Source organism: Dermacentor silvarum, chromosome 2, assembly GCF_013339745.2.
Source record: "Dermacentor silvarum isolate Dsil-2018 chromosome 2, BIME_Dsil_1.4, whole genome shotgun sequence".
Lineage (NCBI taxonomy): Eukaryota > Metazoa > Arthropoda > Arachnida > Ixodida > Ixodidae > Dermacentor > Dermacentor silvarum.
Window position 1 is genome coordinate 130,166,581 of NC_051155.1, and position 19,647 is coordinate 130,186,227.

At 47.5% G+C, this 19,647-nt stretch overlaps 1 protein-coding gene across 1 annotated transcript; it reads left to right on the plus strand.

Annotated features, from left to right (window-relative positions):
• Nucleotides 1-9,010: 9,010 nt before the first annotated feature.
• On the plus strand, nucleotides 9,011-19,308 carry LOC119441757 (E3 ubiquitin-protein ligase rnf168). Its single transcript, XM_049662897.1, has 5 exons — nucleotides 9,011-9,518; nucleotides 14,799-15,149; nucleotides 15,222-15,297; nucleotides 15,482-15,566; nucleotides 19,060-19,308. Exons 1-5 carry the CDS (start codon nucleotides 9,170-9,172, stop codon nucleotides 19,306-19,308), a joined length of 1,110 nt encoding a protein of 369 aa, XP_049518854.1. The 5' UTR covers nucleotides 9,011-9,169.
• The last annotated feature ends 339 nt before the right edge of the window (nucleotides 19,309-19,647 follow it).

The window sequence follows — 19,647 nt, forward strand, 5'->3', positions numbered from 1 at the left end:
GAATAATACACAGATGAGAAGATACAGCTTGGTGGTAATCCAGATGGTACCGTTATAGAAAAGTCCTTTGAGATTGTGCTGTGCTTTTCGAACCGTTGGTGTAACTGTGCTAATATGTGGTCCATGAAGGGAGTCAACACAGTTCTGCGGAAATATTCCTCAGCATTTTCTGATGCAACGCTCCCACGATCCTGCTGTCGGACACCGGTTCGTCGGCTGGGGATTTCCACATCCACTTTTTTTTTGCCAGTTTCTGTACTTGTGCAAATATTTTTGAGAATGAAGCAGTCGCATTCTTGCGGTCATTTTCGATCGCCTGCTGTACCACATCTATGTCGTCAATGGCGGTGCTCATGTCGATGTTCCTGGTCGGCAGGTTCTTTTGCAGAGGCAGAGTCACCGCTAACACATACTCCGCGGCATGCAGGCTCACAAGGAATGCCGGTGACAAAAGTGCCCAAACTAGACTATTCGTTTGAACGGGACTTTCACCACTGCCATTTAACTTTATCTCATCTAGAGCCGCGCGTCCACCGGTTCAAACATATTAACAAATAAAAGAACTGCATCATGCATTTTTCCACCCAACGTGTTTCACATAATCCCATAAGTCGCTGCCTGGTGGACTCGGGACGCATCCAAATTAACATTTCTCGTAAAACGTGTGAGCGGTTAGGAGATTTGCGGAGAAAGTGCGGTGTTGTCTTCAGCTTTCCAAAACAGTTTCGGATATCTGTGATGGAGCACGCCGCACAGAGAACTATAGTTGAGGGAGTGACTAGTGCAATGTGGGTATAGTGCGGCTGGATATTTCTGGCGAACGGCAGCTTGCACTCCATTCGTTTTAGCAGCCCTCGAGCTGGTACCATCATAACCTTGGCCACGAAGGTGATGCATGTTTATTACAAGGTCTAGCAGAAATTGCATAATGGTGTCGGCGATGGCGCTGCCATTTTTGTCCTGAATTGGCACAAAACCTAAAAAAAAAAAAAAAAACACTTCTTCGATGTCGTTGGCATCCTTGTTTAGGTACCTTGCACAAACAGAAAGCTGTTCGATTCCAGTAATATCCGTCGTTTCGTCAGCAAGTACGGAGAAGCAGCCTGCAGCGTTTACTTTTGCAACTAGGCTTTCTTTGATAATTTCACCAGAAATTTATATAATTTGGTTTTGTACATATCGGGTTTAAATACGAGGCATTACTGGGGCAACTTTCCAAATGGTTCTTCAGATCTATGTCTGCTCGCATGCGAAGAAGAGCTCTGATAATACCAGTATTTTAAGCGGGGGCTTTGTTTAAATCCAAAGGACCATTGCCCCTATGGCCACGGAGAGCCAGACTTGTCACCGCCAAAAAAGAGCTGTCTCAATAATAGGCGGTCAACTTTCTTCTGGTGTCCCTTATTTTACTTTACCTGCCCTGGTTCAGCTGATCGATCGAAGTCGACGCTTCCTGGAAATGCTTAGAGAAAATTATCAGCTGCCAGCTGACAGTCACAGCGATATTTATTATTTAGTATTTTTGTGCGTGTAGAAGATTTCGAGCGCGTGCTTCCATTTCTGGAACGGCTTGGACGCGAGGGCTCCAGTCGGCACATGTTGGCCCAAGTTAATAGGAACATTAAACCGAAAAAATTAAATTGAAAATCTTAAGCATGCCTTTGGAAATGTCAGTGCACCTTTGGCGTCAAGAGTTCATGAGAACTGTATACCCACAAAGTTTCGGAATTGAAATCCATGCTCTCCGCAGATTCTGCGGCCGCCGCGACGCGCCCGCTCGCCATAAAACCCCTTGATGTTGGAAAGTAGCGCCACTCTCGCCGGCGCTGTTAACCTCCTCTTTTATTGCGATAGCAATTATATGGACACTTGAACCGGATTTCTGCCGTCGGCGTCGCCGTCGTCGTCGCCGTCGCCGTCACCGTGAGGTTCCCTATAGATAAAATCTTCGCCGCGCGCCGTATGCCCGAGAGGAAGCGTGCGGAGACGCGCGCTATCACGGAGAGCGAACGCACTCAATCTCCCACGCGCAAGCAAGGAAGCAGGAAGCCAGCGCCGGAGGGAGCAAGGGGGGGGGGGGGGGGGGGGGGCACTTCTCTGCCAACAACCGCGCTCGTCGCTCGCTCGCACCGTCTCTTATCTCCACACGGCTCTGACCTTTAAGTGCATTCGCCGCTCAGTTTCCGTTGAAGCGATAGACCGCACGTACCTTCGCCCGCTGCGGCGTATGCTTGCTGCCAGCGTTTTGACAGTCGTTGTCTGCTGTCATTCAGTGTGATCTCTTCGTGTTTGTGCGCGCTCACACCACGCTTGTTCATTCAGTTCGTAATAGTCGGGCCACATTTTCCAACGCACGCTACACACGCAATGCTGCCCGGATCGGCAGTGCAGCGCTACAGGTGTGTCCCTTCGCACGCGCTGCCCACGGGAAGCGCTTCTCATCAACACCACCGTTTCACACGCGCCTTCTCGTGGTCATCGAGTCTCTCTTCATGTCGGTCTACTTACGCCGCAGCACACCTGCTTACTTAATCAGCTCATGTTTACTACAATTCATATTGCTACCAAAGCCACTCACCTTACTTCGTATGACATTGCTGTGTTGCTATCGCATTCATTGCTTCGCCCTTAGGGCGAAACTGTGACATTTTTTCTCCCCCTCTTTCGCGGAGCCTGCGCATCCGCCACGCTGAATGGCTGCGGCGCGCGATACGACCCTGCCAGGTGACGCTGACGTCACGAAAACGACGCGAAACTTTCTTTCGCGCGCTTTTAGTTCCACCCGCCCGCGTATTTCTATTTGCGCCCCCGTACAGCACTCGACCGCTGCACCCGCCCGCCATGCGCCTTCCAAGCGGTGGTCGCCCTGCCGCTCCGAACGTGCGTTTCCTAAGTTTTCCCGTGGGTCCCTTGGAATCTGGGTTTCGTTCTCCGTGGAAATGAATTGCTGCTGCGCGTTTCAATCCAGCAGCAGGTCAGAGAAAGGGCTAGCATTATTTTCTATCCCCCGAAAAGAACGGTATGTCATGCGCCGCAAGCAGTGGCTCCATAACATCGGGAGAAATGATTTCACCCCTTCTACGCACGTCGTTCTTTGCAAGGTGATTGTTTCCGCTTTTTTTTATATTGGTAGGTGAAGTTGCGCGGAGATTTTAATGCCCTTTGTATAGCCGGACTCTTCGTTCAGTTCAATGCAGAGCACCTATTGACCTTTTTCGCGGCGATCCCGTGGGCGCTGCCATGTTTGATCACGTGGTGACGCGTCCATTGCTTGCCTCAACTGCCTCCGTTGGCCCCTTGTTTACAATTGAAGTGTATGATGCCGGCGCGGCTTATAAAACCTCTGTTTTCGGAGATATCGTAGATGGTGACTAGGTGGACGACACGAAGCTTTGATCACATCTTCAGAGAACATGCAAAAGCGCTTTCGGAGCTGATTAAGCTATGTCCAAACGGCGCAAGCAGCGTATATGGTGCTTGTTCTAAAAGCGGGGCTAAATATGTATTCCAAGCTATCCAAACTTTCCGCTCATGAATTGAATCAGGATTATGGTGTTTTGGTCTTCGGTCTTTATTTGTCAAATATTTTGAAGCAGAGGCTTGTCAAGTTTCTGACTCAGTAAGGTTCCTCGGTGCAGTTACTATCTGATCATTTTCTGCCTAATCTCTCGCGGATGTGCTCAGTTCCGTTAGATTTGTTCTTGCTGCACACAAGGCTTGATACATAGCTGTTCTGCACATTGTAATACCTTGTAGCAAATGCGTATTACCACGAGTAACTCGCTTACTCTTGTGGACCGTCACGAAACATTCAGCTTCGGCCATTCGTGCGCTATCGGTCTAGTACCGTCACTTAGTGCGCTTATATAGGGCGCATATATTCAAGTGTTCGCCCATTTACTTATTCTTGACACGTTGGCGAAAGAGTGGGCGTAAGTTTCCGTGCTGGTTTGGTAGATGTGAGTAGATACTATGCGCGAAACCTAATATGACAGAAAGCGGCGCTTCTCCCGTTATCATTGTTTAACGAGCGGTACTCTCTTGCCGACGTACCGGGGCTGAAGCCCTTTCTTTGAAGGTTAGCAATACAACGCTGGCGGATGAGCAAATTTGTGTATCCTCGAGGAAAGCCGTACATCTCGAAGTGCCCAAAACATGCACGGACAGTTGCAGCAGCGGTCCGCTACCTTGGCCCCACATATTCATTACATTCCTTAATATGTCAGTCACTATTTTTGCAGCCAACTACTGCACACGTCTTCAATCCACATGATGCAAACCAGCATGAATGGAGCACAGTACGTTAGCAAAAACTCAGTTGCATTTCCGACAGCTGATCGCACAGAAGCAAGGTAGAAGCAGTAATGGCTTCGTATTCGCGCGCGGTCGCTGAGGAGACGCATGGCGCGCCGCCGTAAGTGCCATCTCGTTTCTTTAGAACAAACTGCTCCGCGAAAAGGGTCAATAACTGTGGATACAGTTTTTCTTTTTTTAAGTGAGTGGCCGAACTTTTTGTTGACTCTTCGCGCCGTGACAAAGTTTTTTTTTGTGTGTGTTTCCAAGTACATGTAATTTATGAGTTAATAGCTGTAACTCATATTCTGTAATTGTGAGTGTGCGTGTGTGTATGTATGTCTGTTTCTGTGTGTGCATGTGTGTGTGTTCGTGTGTGTGTGCATGCGCTTGTGTGTGTCTATGTGTGTGTGTAGAGTGAGAGCCGAGTTGAAATACTTCGTAGTTAATGTGGGACTTTTTTTTGAACCACCTACCGGTCCGGTCCGCAACCTTCGGCGCCGCCTAGATCATTCTGTAGTTCAGTGGCGTCAGTTATGAAAACCTGCTACCGATTTTCATCGTGCGAAAAAGCCCGAATAAGAATTATTTAGTTGAATTAAACCAAACAATTATCCTCTTTCCTGCATATAGGCTAATGAACGTGAGTTGATTAAGCGAAAGTAAAGTCAATTAACAACCGCTCAATGATATCTGCGCAGCCGTCGTGAAGTGAATAGCCGTACGCAAGGAGGCGAAGTTATACGTATCTGGCATGTGTTATTCGCGGATGCTCATAACGTACAAGCCACACACTTTTCATAATCTCCCTGAACTCTGATAAACTTTTACATCTTGAATGCTGTAAGTTGATTATCAATTGCCATAGTCTTAGAAGTTTCCCTGTGAGCAATCAGCCTCTTTTTTCTCTTTCTTTAGAGACTTAGGGTAGTCCCAGAGGTGATATGGAATACAATTTCTCGTCGTTTCAACGTTACGGAATACAGGCGCATGCGTGCGCACCGCGCCGGCCCCGGGAGGAGAGAAATCTGAGGAGAATTGAGGAGGAAAGCGCGCGCGCGGAGGAGAGTGTCGCTACATTTAAGATCAAGGGGTTTTAGCTCGCCATCGAAAAGCCCTTGAAACTTTGTGCTCGGATGGGGCTCCCTGCGTTATGTGACTCCAGGAGCATGGGCGTTTCACAAAATCCAGCACGCAAAATTTTCGGGGGGGGGGGGGGGGGGGGAGGGGCTGAAGCCCGGCTACGCCACCGCAGTAGGTGTGTGTGTCGCTCTTCAATGAACGTCTTTGACACCAGCTTGGGTAACTAGGTATGGGTCACTGGGAATGTATCACTCTACAATGACGAAAAAAATTATACCATCTTCCCGTAGGGGAACCCTGAGTATAGTATGCGAAGCAGCCATGGGGTCCGACTCAAGTTCCCATTAGTTTTCAGTTCTTCGTTTACGTTAGGTTGAGGTACGTAGCTACCGGCTTCGCGAGCCCGAAGCCTGTCGCCGCTGCCGTTTCGTGGCAGCGGAGAGGAGGAATGTCGAGAGGAGAGGAGGGGGAGGAGGATGCGCATGCGCAGTGCGGGTGTGGACGATGCACGGCGGATGGATGGAAGGACGGACAAAGCCCCCGCGATTAGCTGCTTCGCATCTAAAGGATCCCTTAAATTTCTCCGATGCTGAGCGGAATCGAACCCACGTCACAGCTATAGGGTTGCACTAGGTGTGTGCCGCTCTTCAATGAACATCTCGCCAACTTGGGTTACTGAGTATGTGCCAATGTGTGTCTACCAAGCGAGGAAACAAAACTCAACATTTGCAGGCACCGGCGCGCTACGCTTTTCGTCTCGCACGCCACGTACGCGCAGTATTCACGGCAGTGCCACTAGATGGCGCGGCGTCTCCAGCAAGAAGCGCGGGAGACGAGCCAGGTTTCCGCATGGCGCGTTTCTCAGCGTTCGCACGCACCAGCGCGCCATGCATTTCGGAGTCCACGCGCAGACTTCGTCGCGGCGGCCCGAGATGGCGCCGAAAGTTCTTAGGGATGCGCGAATGAGGAGTCCCGCTGCAGTACACGCCTCGTTTCGACAGTGGCAATACGTTGAGTCACTATATACATTCAATGATAACGCATCACCGTCGACAAACACCGTGAAATGAGTTCTGCCGCAATTTTTCTGATGAATAGAGATATCCCCACGGCCTGGTGTTCGGCTGCAATTGTAGGTGTTCTCGATCGTCTAGAAAGGGGGCCTTACCAAAATTTCTAGGAGGGGTCTCTGGACGCCCTTGTCCAACCATAAACACTGAAACCTCGTTATAACGAACACGAATACAACGAATTATCGGATATAACGAAATAAACATGAAAATTTCTCGCCAGTATTAGTGTGTAGCGAATATATGCTTATCACAAAATAATGGGTATAACGAAATAATTACGGCCCCCTTCAGCTTCGTTATAACGAGGTTTGAGTGTATACATGTGTGTGTGTGTGTGTGTGCGTGCGTGCGTGCGTGCGTACATACATGGGTGGGGTTCGGAAAGCTGGTCAGCCCCCCCCCCCCCCCCCCCTGCCGGTAAAATTAAAGCTTTCCGCCTATGATAGAGGTACAATTAAGGTAGATATTGAGGGAAAAAATAGAAAGGAGATGTATACAGAAATTCTAGATAAAAATAAAACATGTATAGCATACCTGGCAAAATCAAGCAGGCTCGGTGACCATTTGTCACCGCCCCGTTTAAAAGGGAAGGCCATTAAATCATCATCATCATCATTACGTCCTCCCGCAGCCGTTAGGGATAAAATCCCAGATATTTTTTCTCTTTCTTTAAAGGGACACTAAAGCCAAATAAAAAGTCAAGCTAAAGTGATAGAGCAATGCTCTAGAACGTCTAAGGCGTCAATATAATCGCGAACAGAGCTTTAGTAATCCAGAAATCGAGGTAAATGCAGGACACGATAAGAGACTCCCCAGGGACATTCCGGTACTTAACCGATGACGAAGGCACTCCTCAAAAAAATTGTCACTAGTACTCAACCACTCGTATTAAAAAGATTATTTTGTTGGATTATAAGACAGACGAAAAAGCTACTTGTCTACTTCTATTAGATTCTTGGAAAAATACCTTTTTGGCGTTACACTTGATAACGACGCGGGCGTCAAAAGGTTTCGTTTTCGCTCGACTCTGCGCCGCGCACGCTTTCGAGTTTCAGTAGTTCCCTTATCGCGTAGTGTTGCGCTGGTGTTGCTGGCTCGCTAAACTTGCACTTGAATTTGCTATCAGCTTGCGAGTCACGACGGCACGTCCAGACGGTGACCAGCTTCGTCTCCCGACGTCGCATTGCTGGAGTCCTCCCTGCTTTGTCATGTCACGCTCATCGGAGCTTAAATCGCTAAAATCAAGCCCAGCATTGCGAGCCAATGTGTCGCTGTCAGGGTCGTGAACTAGTTGGTCCATTGCGACGAGCGTCGATATATGCCCAAATATGCCCGCGAATACACGCAAAGTGCCTCGAATGGCCGGTCGCGCGGCAATTTTACGTGTATTCGGGGGCTTGTTTCACACTCGGAAAAACACTTTTATGTAGCACGAAACAGAAAGCTGCATCGCGAGTTTTTCATGTTGCTCTACAATTTTCTCATTGACTAATTGACTAATTATCTAATTAGGTGGAATGCAAAAAATACTCGGAGTATCTCCAAGCGACGGCAAACAGCATTACCTTGGTTCTGTCCAGCTAGCTACGTGCCATTTGCATATTTTTAAATCTTGCTGCATGATTGTTGGTCATCAATACTTCTTTTTGGGCGAGTTGGTACATCACGAAACTTTTGGGTAACAGCGCAAACAGACGACCACAAGAAGGGAGACACGTACACACAAGCGCTGTGTGTACGTGTCTCCCTTCTTGTGGTCGTGTTTGCGCTGTTACCCAAAAGTTTCATGATTGTTGGGATTCCCTTATAGCGCCGTATGTCCTTAGCACGGGATATATATGCTCTTTAGGTGGGGACACTTCTCGGTTTGCTTGCTAGACGCGATCGACCAGATAAAGTAGCAACGGTAGAGTATTCTAGGTGACTCTAGCAACGGCGCGCGTCTATCGAGCCGGTGACGGCAGCGGATACCTATCGGCGGAACGTCGCAACGTCAGTTAGAACGCAGGCGAGAGCTTGCGCGGACAAGGAACGCGCGCATGCCTTTTGCGCGTCACTCAATCATTTCGGATTTCCCGCGAAAAGCCGGTTGCTATACCAACGGGAGATTAAACCAATAAAAAGTTTTCTGTGTTGAAGTTGCGTCGTACTGCTACAGTGTATTCTAGGCACTGTAGTACTGCCGATAAGTATCCGCAGCCGTCACCGTGCCGATCGTCGCGCGCCTTTGCTACTTTATCTGGTCGATCGCGTCTGGCGAGTGTCCTCACGAAAAGAGTATATATTTTACACCGTGGCTCTTAGTAAACAGAATAAAACGCACAAAAAACGGCAATTTTTTTTAAACGAAACCGAAAGTAGAAACATTTTTTAATGCATATCAAATTAACTTTCATTACAACTAACATAATTAATAACAATTTAACATACATTAAAGTAAATGAATATGCAGAGCGTTTAGGTGCTGTTTTCTTTTTAACGCTTTGAGGCAGCCCGAGCACGCTCGCGACGACTGGCGCGTCACGGCACGGAGAAACGAAAAACGCGCGCAAGTAACCGAATCGAGCACGAATATCGCGTCGTTATCGGAGCGGCAGCCGTTGCGATAATTGCGGAAGCGTAATCAGTACGGACGCTCAAATTTGAAATTACGGTAACGCTAGCACAACCACCGAAGACCATCGCGTGCGCGGAACTACAAGCATCGACGTACCAGCCGAATGGCGCCGCGGCGCAAGCGGCTCTCGTCGTCGTCGTCGCCGGACAGCGGCAACGGCAGCAGCAGCGACGAATCGTTGACCGAGTCGGACGTTACGTGCCCGGTGTGTCTGAGCATGGTGGTGGAGCCCGTGACGATGCCGTGCGCCCACGAGGTGTGCAATTCGTGCTTCACGAGCACCGTGCTCATGGCCAACAAGGAGTGTCCCATGTGTCGCATGCGCATCGCTTCGTGGGCGCGGAAAGCGGCCCGCGAGGGCACCCTGGTCAACCGAACGCGCTGGGAGCTCATCAAAAGTCGCTTTCCGCAGCAGGTCGCGAGGAGACTCAGCGGAGATGACAGCCGAGCAGGTAACGTGCAAAGTTTTTACCCCGTGGATGACACCCAACAAGTGCGCTCGATCCGCCTTTTTCCGTGCTTGAGGAAGTGATCGTGCGCTGCCGGCGCCGGAGGGATGCTACAGCGCGGCTTCTTGCGCCTGTTCGCTGTGCTAGCACGGCTTGCAAGCGTGAACCGAGCTGCGTTCAACTCGATGTTGATCCGCTCAGCATGTATACATGATGCTTTAGGTTGCAGTGTGACCTGAGCAAATCTTGCTGGCGCTGCGTGAAAAAAACGACGTGTTCCCAAGAGCGCTCAGTTAACCCAACCCTGAAACAATTAATTATGGGGCGTGCACAGTAGTATGTCGAGTACCTCTCACCTCCTTAAAATGCTAGCCATCCAATAGGTTTGCCTACTTACATTCCCGGGCAAGTTGTAACGTGTGTAGCGGAATTGGCGACGAGCCAGGCGATAGCCATCATTGTAGTGGAGCGTAAAGAACAGTGCCACATTCGAGTCTGCCGAACGTGCTGTTGCCGCAAAGAGAACGCTGAAACTACTTGCAGGTTTCGTACAGGAAGCGCCGAACCCCTTCGTGCGAAAGTAGCAATGTTTGTTACCAGACTTTCGTTAGTCAGTTTTGTCACAATGCAGTACCCGAGTGTGCCCACTTGAGGCTTTCTGACGCGGAGCGGATGAAATGTCTGCTACGTGCAATCTACAATGCAACTGGCTCTCTAGAAAGCAGGCTAGCTTATAAAGACAAAACATTCGCTAGTAATTATGGCCTCTGCTTGAAACTGAAGCTGAACCAGCAGGAAGTTGTTTCCAAACAGGTAGTAGGGTCCTTGCATAGAGATTAAGGGTGTCAGTTCGTGAAGGAAAGAAAACACTGGCATGCAAATGTAGCAAGAGACGAAGAATGAGACGACACATTGTGACGGCTTGCCATACGGGTCGTTACTTGGTACACTTTTTAAGCTTTTAGGTAGGTCTTGAAAACTTTTTCTCTGGTTAAGCACGCTTAGTAAATGGGTTGTGGCATGAGAACTGCATCTCTACAGTGTCTCACAGTGAAAATGAACAAATTGAAAACAAAAACTGTGCTGTGTTCCTTTTCTGTTGAACTCTGTGCTGATATTTCCTGTTGTCACAAATGTTAGACCTTGCTAGCCTGATTAAAGACGTTTTCTGAAGTGTTCATTGACTTGCTGTATGCTGCCACCTGTGTTTGAAGGGAAAGTTGAAAGCTAGAAGGTACAATTGTAAAGAGTCGTCAGTGGTTTGTCACCTTTTATCTCCTTTCTCAGATCCAGGGGCAATAATCATAAAGAATTATAGTGCCAGGGACCCTTGTCCGTGGCAACTTTTACAACTTCAAGATCAAAATGGTTGGAAGCTGGGAATTGAGTTTGCCTGCAGTGGGGGTACCACGGGCATCTGGATCATACGAGTATAAAAACCCTTATTTTTTCATTTAGCCCCTATGGTAAATACCTTATTTGACCTGCCGTGGTTGCTTGGTGTCTAGGCCATTGTGCTGCTAAGTATGACATCGCGGGATGAAATGCCAGCCACAGTGTCTGCATTTCAATGCAGGCGAAATGTAAAAACGCCCATGTACCATGCGTTGGGTGCACGTCAAAGAATCCCGGGTGCTCAAAATTAATCAGGAGCCCCGCACTACGGCGTGCCTCATAATCAGATCATGGTTTTGGCACGTAATACCCCAGAATTCAATGAAATAATAATAAAAAAAAACCTGTAAAAGCAGCCATCAGCTCCACAGCTTTGTGCTTGTTACTTGATCCGATCTCGATGTTCTCTAGTGTAGCAGGCCATCTATAACTTAGCGATTCAATCAAACAGAATGAGCTTTATTTATAGAATTAAACGAATGCATACAAAAATAGTTGGACCAATAGCCTAGTACCTGGTCCGATATCTGATGGACCAGGTACTAGGACCAGGTATCGTCCAATACAGAAATAGCATATATAAGTCAACCACATACATATTTTCTCAGTGACTAATAACATTGCTTACATGAACAAGTGTTAATTTGTAAAGGAGGATTCTTCACATGTATCAATCTACAGGGCACCAGCATATGGGTGTGCGAATATTTAAAACTTTCGAATAACGAATCAAATATTGTGCTATTTGATTCGGTGTAACTATTTGAAAATGCAAATACTTTTCTAATAATTCTCTAGTCTTTACATTGTCAACTGTACCAATCAAACATGAAACTGAAGCATAAATGTGTTATTTTTCATTTCGTCCAAAGTGGACATAACATACTAGAGTACGCTGCGTTGCTCAGTTAGGCACACTTCTGGCTAAACACAATTGTTTGCCATAAAATGTCGTTTAGACATGGCATTCAGAGGTTGGCATAATTTGATATTACTTATAGATGTAGCAGCTATGTCTTTTCATCAGATTAAATCAGAATATGCTTCATTTCAACATATCTTATACAATAAGCATCATCTGCCAGGACTGTACGAACCAGAGAAAAAAATCTTTTTTTTTTTTTGGCACTTTGCCATCACCACAAACAAAACGCATGTCTAGTTGTGACAGTATACACAGATATTAATTGGTTCACAATGTTACCATGATAAACTATGTATGACACTGGATAACTGCGCATTCTCTTAAGAGCCCTAAGCTTGCGAAAAATGTTTAGATCCTAGTGCACCCTTTGTGCTTTAATAAAGCATACTTTATAATATGCAGTGTATTGACGGAAGCTTTCTGTTGTTGTAAGTACCAGGTTGTTAAAATTGTTTGCTATTTAATCGTTGGAAAGCTGTACATTTATTTGAAGACTATTTGGAGAATATTGGATTCACTTCCGTCACTGTTTGGTTCGTATTTGATTCGGTCTCGAAAGCTGCACACCCATACACCTGCAGGTTGACATCACAAGCAGCAATACCCTGACATTTGGCAAAGAACTGAGCCGTGTTCCTTTTCTGTTGAACTTTGTGCTGGAATTTCCTGTTGTCACAAATGTTAGACCTTGCTAGCCTGATTAAAGACGTTTTCTGAAGTATTCATTGACTTGCCGTATGCTGCCACCTGTGTTTGAAGGGAAAGTTGAAAGCTAGAAGTGCGGCCTTTTTCTGCTGAAGTTGCCGAGTGAGAAGCTGTGGTTTCAATTCCCGGCAGCCGCGTTCTGCTGATGGCCGAATGCAAAAAATGCTAGTGCAAGGTGATTCATGCAAATGCTAAGGAAGCGGTAAAAACAAAAGCTTTGAGGGCACACTAAAGAGAAAAGTTATTTCACTGGCATTAATAATGTACCCTTTTACATTGTCCAAAACACCACTCTTGGCTTGAAAAGCACCTATCCAGTCACTTGAAAATTGTGCCTGGTGCAACAAATTGTGAAGAACAATGAAAAAAGTGAACCCGCTGCATACAACATACTCACACCGAGTAAAAATACCCAACGGTCTATATTCCCACTCGTTTTACTAAAGCATTTTGCACGTTATTCAAACTTGCAGCACAGTTTCAATCGGAAGTGTTTTAAGATGTCTGTGATACATTTTAAATGCCATTGCTTTCATCAGTGATTTTGCTGTTGATGCACAACTTTGGTGTACACAGCGCTTCAAAGGGTTAAGGGCATACCTGCCAATCCTCTCGACTGAATGATTCATAAAATAAGCAAATTTGCTCTTTACGACTTTAGAAATGTTGCGTTAAGTTTTATAAAAAAAGGAATTCTGCTTGCGAAAAAGATCGCTTCGTCGTTCTTGGAACTTTCTGTTGGAAAGATTCTTGATAGTGAAAGGGGGTACACCAGAGGGGTACTTGCTTCAAGCAAGTTCGTTATGCAGGCAATATCGGCAACAGCAAATTTGCTGGTAAAGTCACTGTGATCTAAAAAACACTGTGTTGCTTGTCTGTCTTTGCTGTCCCAAGTTAGGTGCTGCTTGTGTGCCGTGTTTTGTTGTTTGAGACTGTGTCATTTCTTCTAGATTTGTCACTGGTCGTCCCTGCACATGCGCTGTATATTAGACTGTCTTTAAATTTTCGGGATTTTTATGACAGTTCCTTTTTAAGTCAGTAACATTATATCGCTATTACAATCTGCCATACACGAAAAAAAAAAAACCCTTATGATAAGTTGCTTGCAACTGTGAGCTTTTTACATTACAAATACCGAAATCCGCGTGCTTGTACATCTCGGAAGGCCATTTTCTGCGGCGTTGCACGTACTCAGTATGGCTGACCATAAAAGGAAAAATGTTGGAAAGAGGGAGCGCAGGGATCGGATGCATCGAGGTTGTGCATCACGTGCTGCAGATTCTAAAGACGCCACTGCCTAAGATGGCTGTCTTTATGTGCATGCCTGCTGTAGCTGTATATAACTATAAAGCCTACAATATGCTTGCCTGCAGCCAAGTATATTCTAGTCGCCATTAGCATTAAACTTCATTAGTTGATTTTTGTGCATGCACCATGGGGTCATGTTGATAGCACTGCGCAGTGTGCTACCTTGGGGGAGGATAATGTGGAGGGCTGATGATGATTGCTATGGCCTTTCCCTTTGTGTCGGGCAATCTACGGGAGGGCGAAGGCCAGAAGTGACCTCTAAATGTTGAAAAGGACTCGTAGAAAAAAATGTTTTTCCTATCTCTTGGCATTTTTTGCCCGTTATCTGGGCTGATCGGCTGTTGTCGTGTGTGCCCCCGGTGTTCGACTCACTGTTTCATAGCCTCAATGGTTTTCCAGTCAGGCTGCTCGCCGCATTTGTGAAAGCCAAACTGTTAGTGCCAGTGCATTATTTATGTCTGCCTGTAGCGTAGCCTTTGGCTGGAGATTCGTTCCTTCCAGGACAGCATGAAAAATGGACTCTTCAGCGGTGTTGCAGCGGGGCCAGGCTGTACTCATATCCGCTGTGTATTTCGCTTGCAAAAGGCGAGTTTGCAGCATACCTCTACGGGCCTCGTACAGAAGAACACTTCCCTTGGAATTGTCGTAAAGACGTTCCTCTTCAATGTCCTCTTTGAAGGAGCAGTATGTTGACATCGCTGTCTTTGCCATACACCAAACCGATTCAGTGTTGCGAACTTGTTTGTGAACCATTATAATTGTTTACCTTACCAAACTGAAATGAAATAGAAGCACATTGAGCCCAAACTGAATCAGGGTGTGGAATTTTTCGATTCGACACCCTGATTGTGAGACAATGTATGGCAATGATGTTCTATTCAACCCCCCTATGTAATTCCCCAACGGGCCTCACTATTCACCAAAAAAAATAAAAATAAAATTACATGCAGGAACCCCACAGCGGATAGTGCTACGATCGCTGTGTGAGCCAGGCGAGATCCGGCGCGAGTATGAGGAACAGCGGCAGCGGGCCGAGGCAGAGTGGCGCCAGGAGCGGGAGCTCGAGGCTCAAGCAGGTGAAGCCCTGGCTCAGCAGCTGGCCTCCGAGGAGGAACGGGCACTGGAGGAGCAACGGCGGCAGTTGCGACGGGATCAGCGCCTTGCCTGCCTTTGGGGCGTGTTTGGGGACACACCGGCTGTGCTCGCCGCCGTCCCACTCGTCCGGACCCTGCTCATGCCGGAGGAGGAGGACGACAACGACAGTGCGTCCTCATTTATGCCGCCAGAGGACAGGCCACAAGGTGAGCTTGCGATTCCTTCTTCTCTTTATTTCTTGTGCTCTGTAATTCTTGTCAATGCACACACGATTTCAGGCAAGGGCTGCTTGTTCAACCCATCTCGACAGCATGCCGTTGTTAGAACAACTTATTCTGGGCCCTTGGCTGAACTGTAAATGTGTTTATCGGGCAAGGAAGGGTGTGCTTTTCTTCATTAAGAATTTTCTCCGTTTTGCCCGAAAGGTAAAGTATTGATAGTGATAGCAAAGTAATAGGCAATCACGCTCAGTGTTTGCACTGGCACCCAACAACATGATTATGGGCTACGTATGTGGCATATGCGTTTGGCCACACAGGCAGCCAGCAGCCGTAGCCAGGCTAAGGAGACTTGTGCTCTTCTCCTCTAGCGAGAGAGATGCAGCCGTCTCCTTTAGCCCTGCTGTGAGGTGGCACGGGCTTGATCATGCGACCTCTAACATTGGGTGCACATCAAGCCACCATCCTTCTTGGCTCGCCCTTCCATGCTCTTGCATATGGCGCGCAAGTGGTCACTACATGTCCTTGCACTTGGACATTATATCGGACAGCACTGATGGCAAAATTGTGCCTTGCGTGTGTGCATAGTTGCTATTGCAATAAAATGCATGAGGTTGCACTTTAGGCTTTGAGTAGGGGGCTTCTCGTCTGCTCCACAATGCAGCCGATAAAATTTCAGACAACTCGGGCAGTTTCTGGACATCGTGCTGAAGTTGCATTAATGAAAGTTTGACTGTGGTACTACTATACTTTTGTGTTGTTGGGGTGGGACGCCTACCTCTACACTCAGAAATGAAAATCGCACTTTCTCTGACATACATGTATAGAGAAAGAGTTGAGATGTATCCAGAACTAAAAAAATAAAAAAAATCACAGCATATCCACGAAGTGAATGATGATGAGTGGGCGAAGCACCGGGGGATCATTCGGGTAAACCACAGCTACGGACGAGAGATAAAGAGAGCGCGCGTCGGGAATGAGAGAGAAAATTACACCATCTTCCCGTAGGGGAACCCTGAGTAGTATGCGAAGCAGCCATGGGGTCGACTCAAGGTAGTTTTATCAGCTGTATAAACTTGGACATGCAGCAGCACCAGCAACACGTAGAACTGTTGTCGACGCCGTCGGTGTTTTGCCCGCGTTCGCACCGAACGCGCGCAAAGTGAAACCGGAAGTGGGAACCGCAACCGGAAGTGGAAGCGAAACCGGAACGCCATCTAGTGAACACTTCATAAAACTACAGGTGGCTACTAGAGTTACTGTATATGCTACCAAAGGTAGCAGAGTTGCGCGTCTAATTTATGAATGCCGATCGTGCCTCCATTGGCCGAACGCCATCACGTGGGTTCCAAGCAACCGTGCACTGAGGAGAAGCTGATGCTCCGGCCAGTTTCTTGTATTTCCCGACGCCGCCGCTGCAGCGAACTGGATTGACGCAAGTTAACGCTAGCCAAGTTCAAAGCGAATCTGGTCGATCTTGGCGTTCGCTGTTACGTGAGTGTCAGCTGCGGAACAACACAACGTGCGCAGCAGATCTCACAGGTGTTCAATCGTAGTTCCATCGAAATTCACCGTAATCAGACAAAAACAGCTAATATTGCAGTAACCAAGTGATTTCTACTTCGCTGCTGGTGTAAATTTTCGGCAGTGGCGTAATCGTGTTGCTGCCGAAAACTTACGCCAGCAGCGAAGCAAAATACACTTGTAGCCACCATAACACTTGGTTACTGCCGTATTAGCTGTTCTTGTCTGTTTGCGCTCTGCGCCACCAGATGGCAGCACCATACAGGCCGCTCACGTTTACGGTTCCGCCAACAGGCCCCAACGCTCGGTCCACCTGCGCTTACCCGATAACCGGACAAGCTAAACCTCTCTAATTGACCGGGTGCTCTGCTCCCAACTTCACCAATCGCTCGGAAAGCGGAAAGTTCCGAGAAGGTGCACAGGTAAACGCACAAGTCCAAAAAACAACTAATATTATTCGCGCTCCATCTCACGCCGCGCGTTAAAAATCAGCAGTGCCTTTTTTCTTCTTGACTATTTTATCTAGTGAGCTGTTTCCACGCGCTTTGTTTGCGATTAGACGGAAAAGCGGTCCACACGCGATGGAAAAGCGCCCATGGTCGACCGACGACACGGTAGGCATGTCGCCTGCAAAAACGGAGTTCGGCTTCACCACATAGGTTTGGTTGCTTGCCAGGCAAGATGGCGGACCTACGCGCAACTCTGCTCCCGTAGGGAGCATATACAGTAACTCTAGTGGCTACGGACATACAACGCCATTTATTGAGCAATTCATAAACGAGAGGTGGCTACATACTACTACTACTACAGAGGAGGGAACGACCCACACCCTAAGGAGCTTCGCCCCTAAAAGTGGCTTCCACCAGGTCTAGCTCCTACTTGGGAGCTACGGGCACTGTCTAGCTTAAGCGCACACTCGCATCTCAATGCTACCCACCTTCGGAGGCCCACTGGCGCGCGAGCGCAGACACGACACACACTGATAACTAAACAGACCCAATGGCTTATTGAGTCTTCCCAACAGTACATACTGGCTTCCAGAATGCTTGATGAATGGGCAGAAGGCAAGCTAGCAAGAAGCGAGGGTATTCACCTTGGCTTAGTGCTACGGCCTCTGGCGTTCATCGTTGTCTGCTTTCCTCAATGGTCGTACTCGAAAGATGCCGATTCTAGCTGCTTCCACTCCGGTCAGTGTCTAGTCGTACTCTCCCCCTGGCACCTTCTTCGAGGGCTCGGGCGTGGGTGGCTCCATCCGGGACCTCCTCTCACCGAGAGCAAGTGTCGAGAGGGCGTCCGGCGAGAGTGTATCAGTGCGCCTCTCGGCAGGTAAAGTAACGTATTTCTGCCGTTTCCCACAATGTTTAGGTCTAAATGTGTTTTGATGTGTTTAAATAAGCATAATTTCGCAATCATTTCTCTAGCCATTACGTTAATAATTTGTATTTCTCAACAAATTTAGTACATTTTGGCTTTGTAGCATATATTTCAAAGTTGAAATTTGCATGCCTGCAAAGATATCTTTGTGCGTGTATTTTTGACGGCTTTTATACCTATTCGTTATTTCATACGAAGAAGGCAGTGCTATGAAGGCTCGAGAGACTCCTCTCACTGCTCGCAATGTGACCAAAAATAGTGCTTCATATGAAAGAGAAGTGTAGGTATGCGTTATGCAATTCAATGCAGCATTTTAAGACTCATAATTTTGTGGTGCAACATATTGCCACGAGACAGTGAAGGGGCTGCTACTGTCGGTCGGACGAAGACAACGGCGACGAAGTGGCTAGAGGCGCGCGACAGCCTTGCATCCGTCGCTGCTGCTTGTCCAAACCTTGTATATAGCCATACTCCCTAAATAAACGTTATCCCCGTAACAATATGATCTAATTATTACATGGAAGGCATCTCAGATATGGACATATTTCTCATATAATGAATAGAATGGTACATTTCTGCGACCAGCAGCCACAACACACCATTTACGCTCGCGACCGAAACACAATAGTACATCACATACCGGAACCATAAAGGTGCACAAATAATGCATGATTTGACTGTAACATTATGCCCACAAGTTGTAGTTATATGAAGTAGCTATTCCATAAGAAGCACATGAAAAATAACTGTCTTTTAACAGCATGTTGAACTCATGCAGGCTACATTGCTACGCTAGGACCTGGCTATTGCAGATTGTTGTTTATAGCTGTGATCATGCGTCCAATAATTGACCAGCGAGAGCAGCAGTGTTTTGCGGCACCTTGTGCCTCTTATCACGGGTCCCCGTTTGAGCGCACCATGCTTAAGATGCTTACTACGTCCCATGGAAGCTTTTGGAAATGAAATTGAAGGTCTCTTGCACCTGCATTTCTTGTTGTAGATTGCCGCAAGGGACGGTGTTCCAACAACACCCTTACGTGGAGATGCCAACAGGCTGTGCTCGCGCAGTGTGCAGACGGCACTGCTAGAGATGCGGCCGCAGGAGACGCAGACGAGCGAGCATGGTGACGACACAGCCTCCTATTTGGAAGACTTGCAACTGGCACGTCGCATCCAGCGGCAACTGAACCGGGAGAGCAGGCAGATACCCGGCCGCGTTTACAATCTGCGCTCTCGCGTTGCAAATTGAAAGAGCAGCAGTTTGACTGTACATTTTTACACGTGCGTGGCACCTGTTTGATTGTGTTTGCTTGTAATATGGGCCGAGGTGCTTTGCTGCTAGTGTGCACAAATTGCAATTGTTTAGAGTTCATTCAGTGGGCCTAGAAAGTAGCCAGTCTTTGTGTCGATATTCAAGAAGTTCCCAGAAGCGGCTGGCATTTTGGGCTGCAGATACTCACCATTGATGCAGCTAACCGTACCATTTGCTCGCGAGTGATCCATTGTCAGTCAGCGAGCTTTCTGGCCTTGGATTGCTTGAAACCAGGTCGCTTTGTAGCTTCGAGAGATGAACATGGATTAATATTGT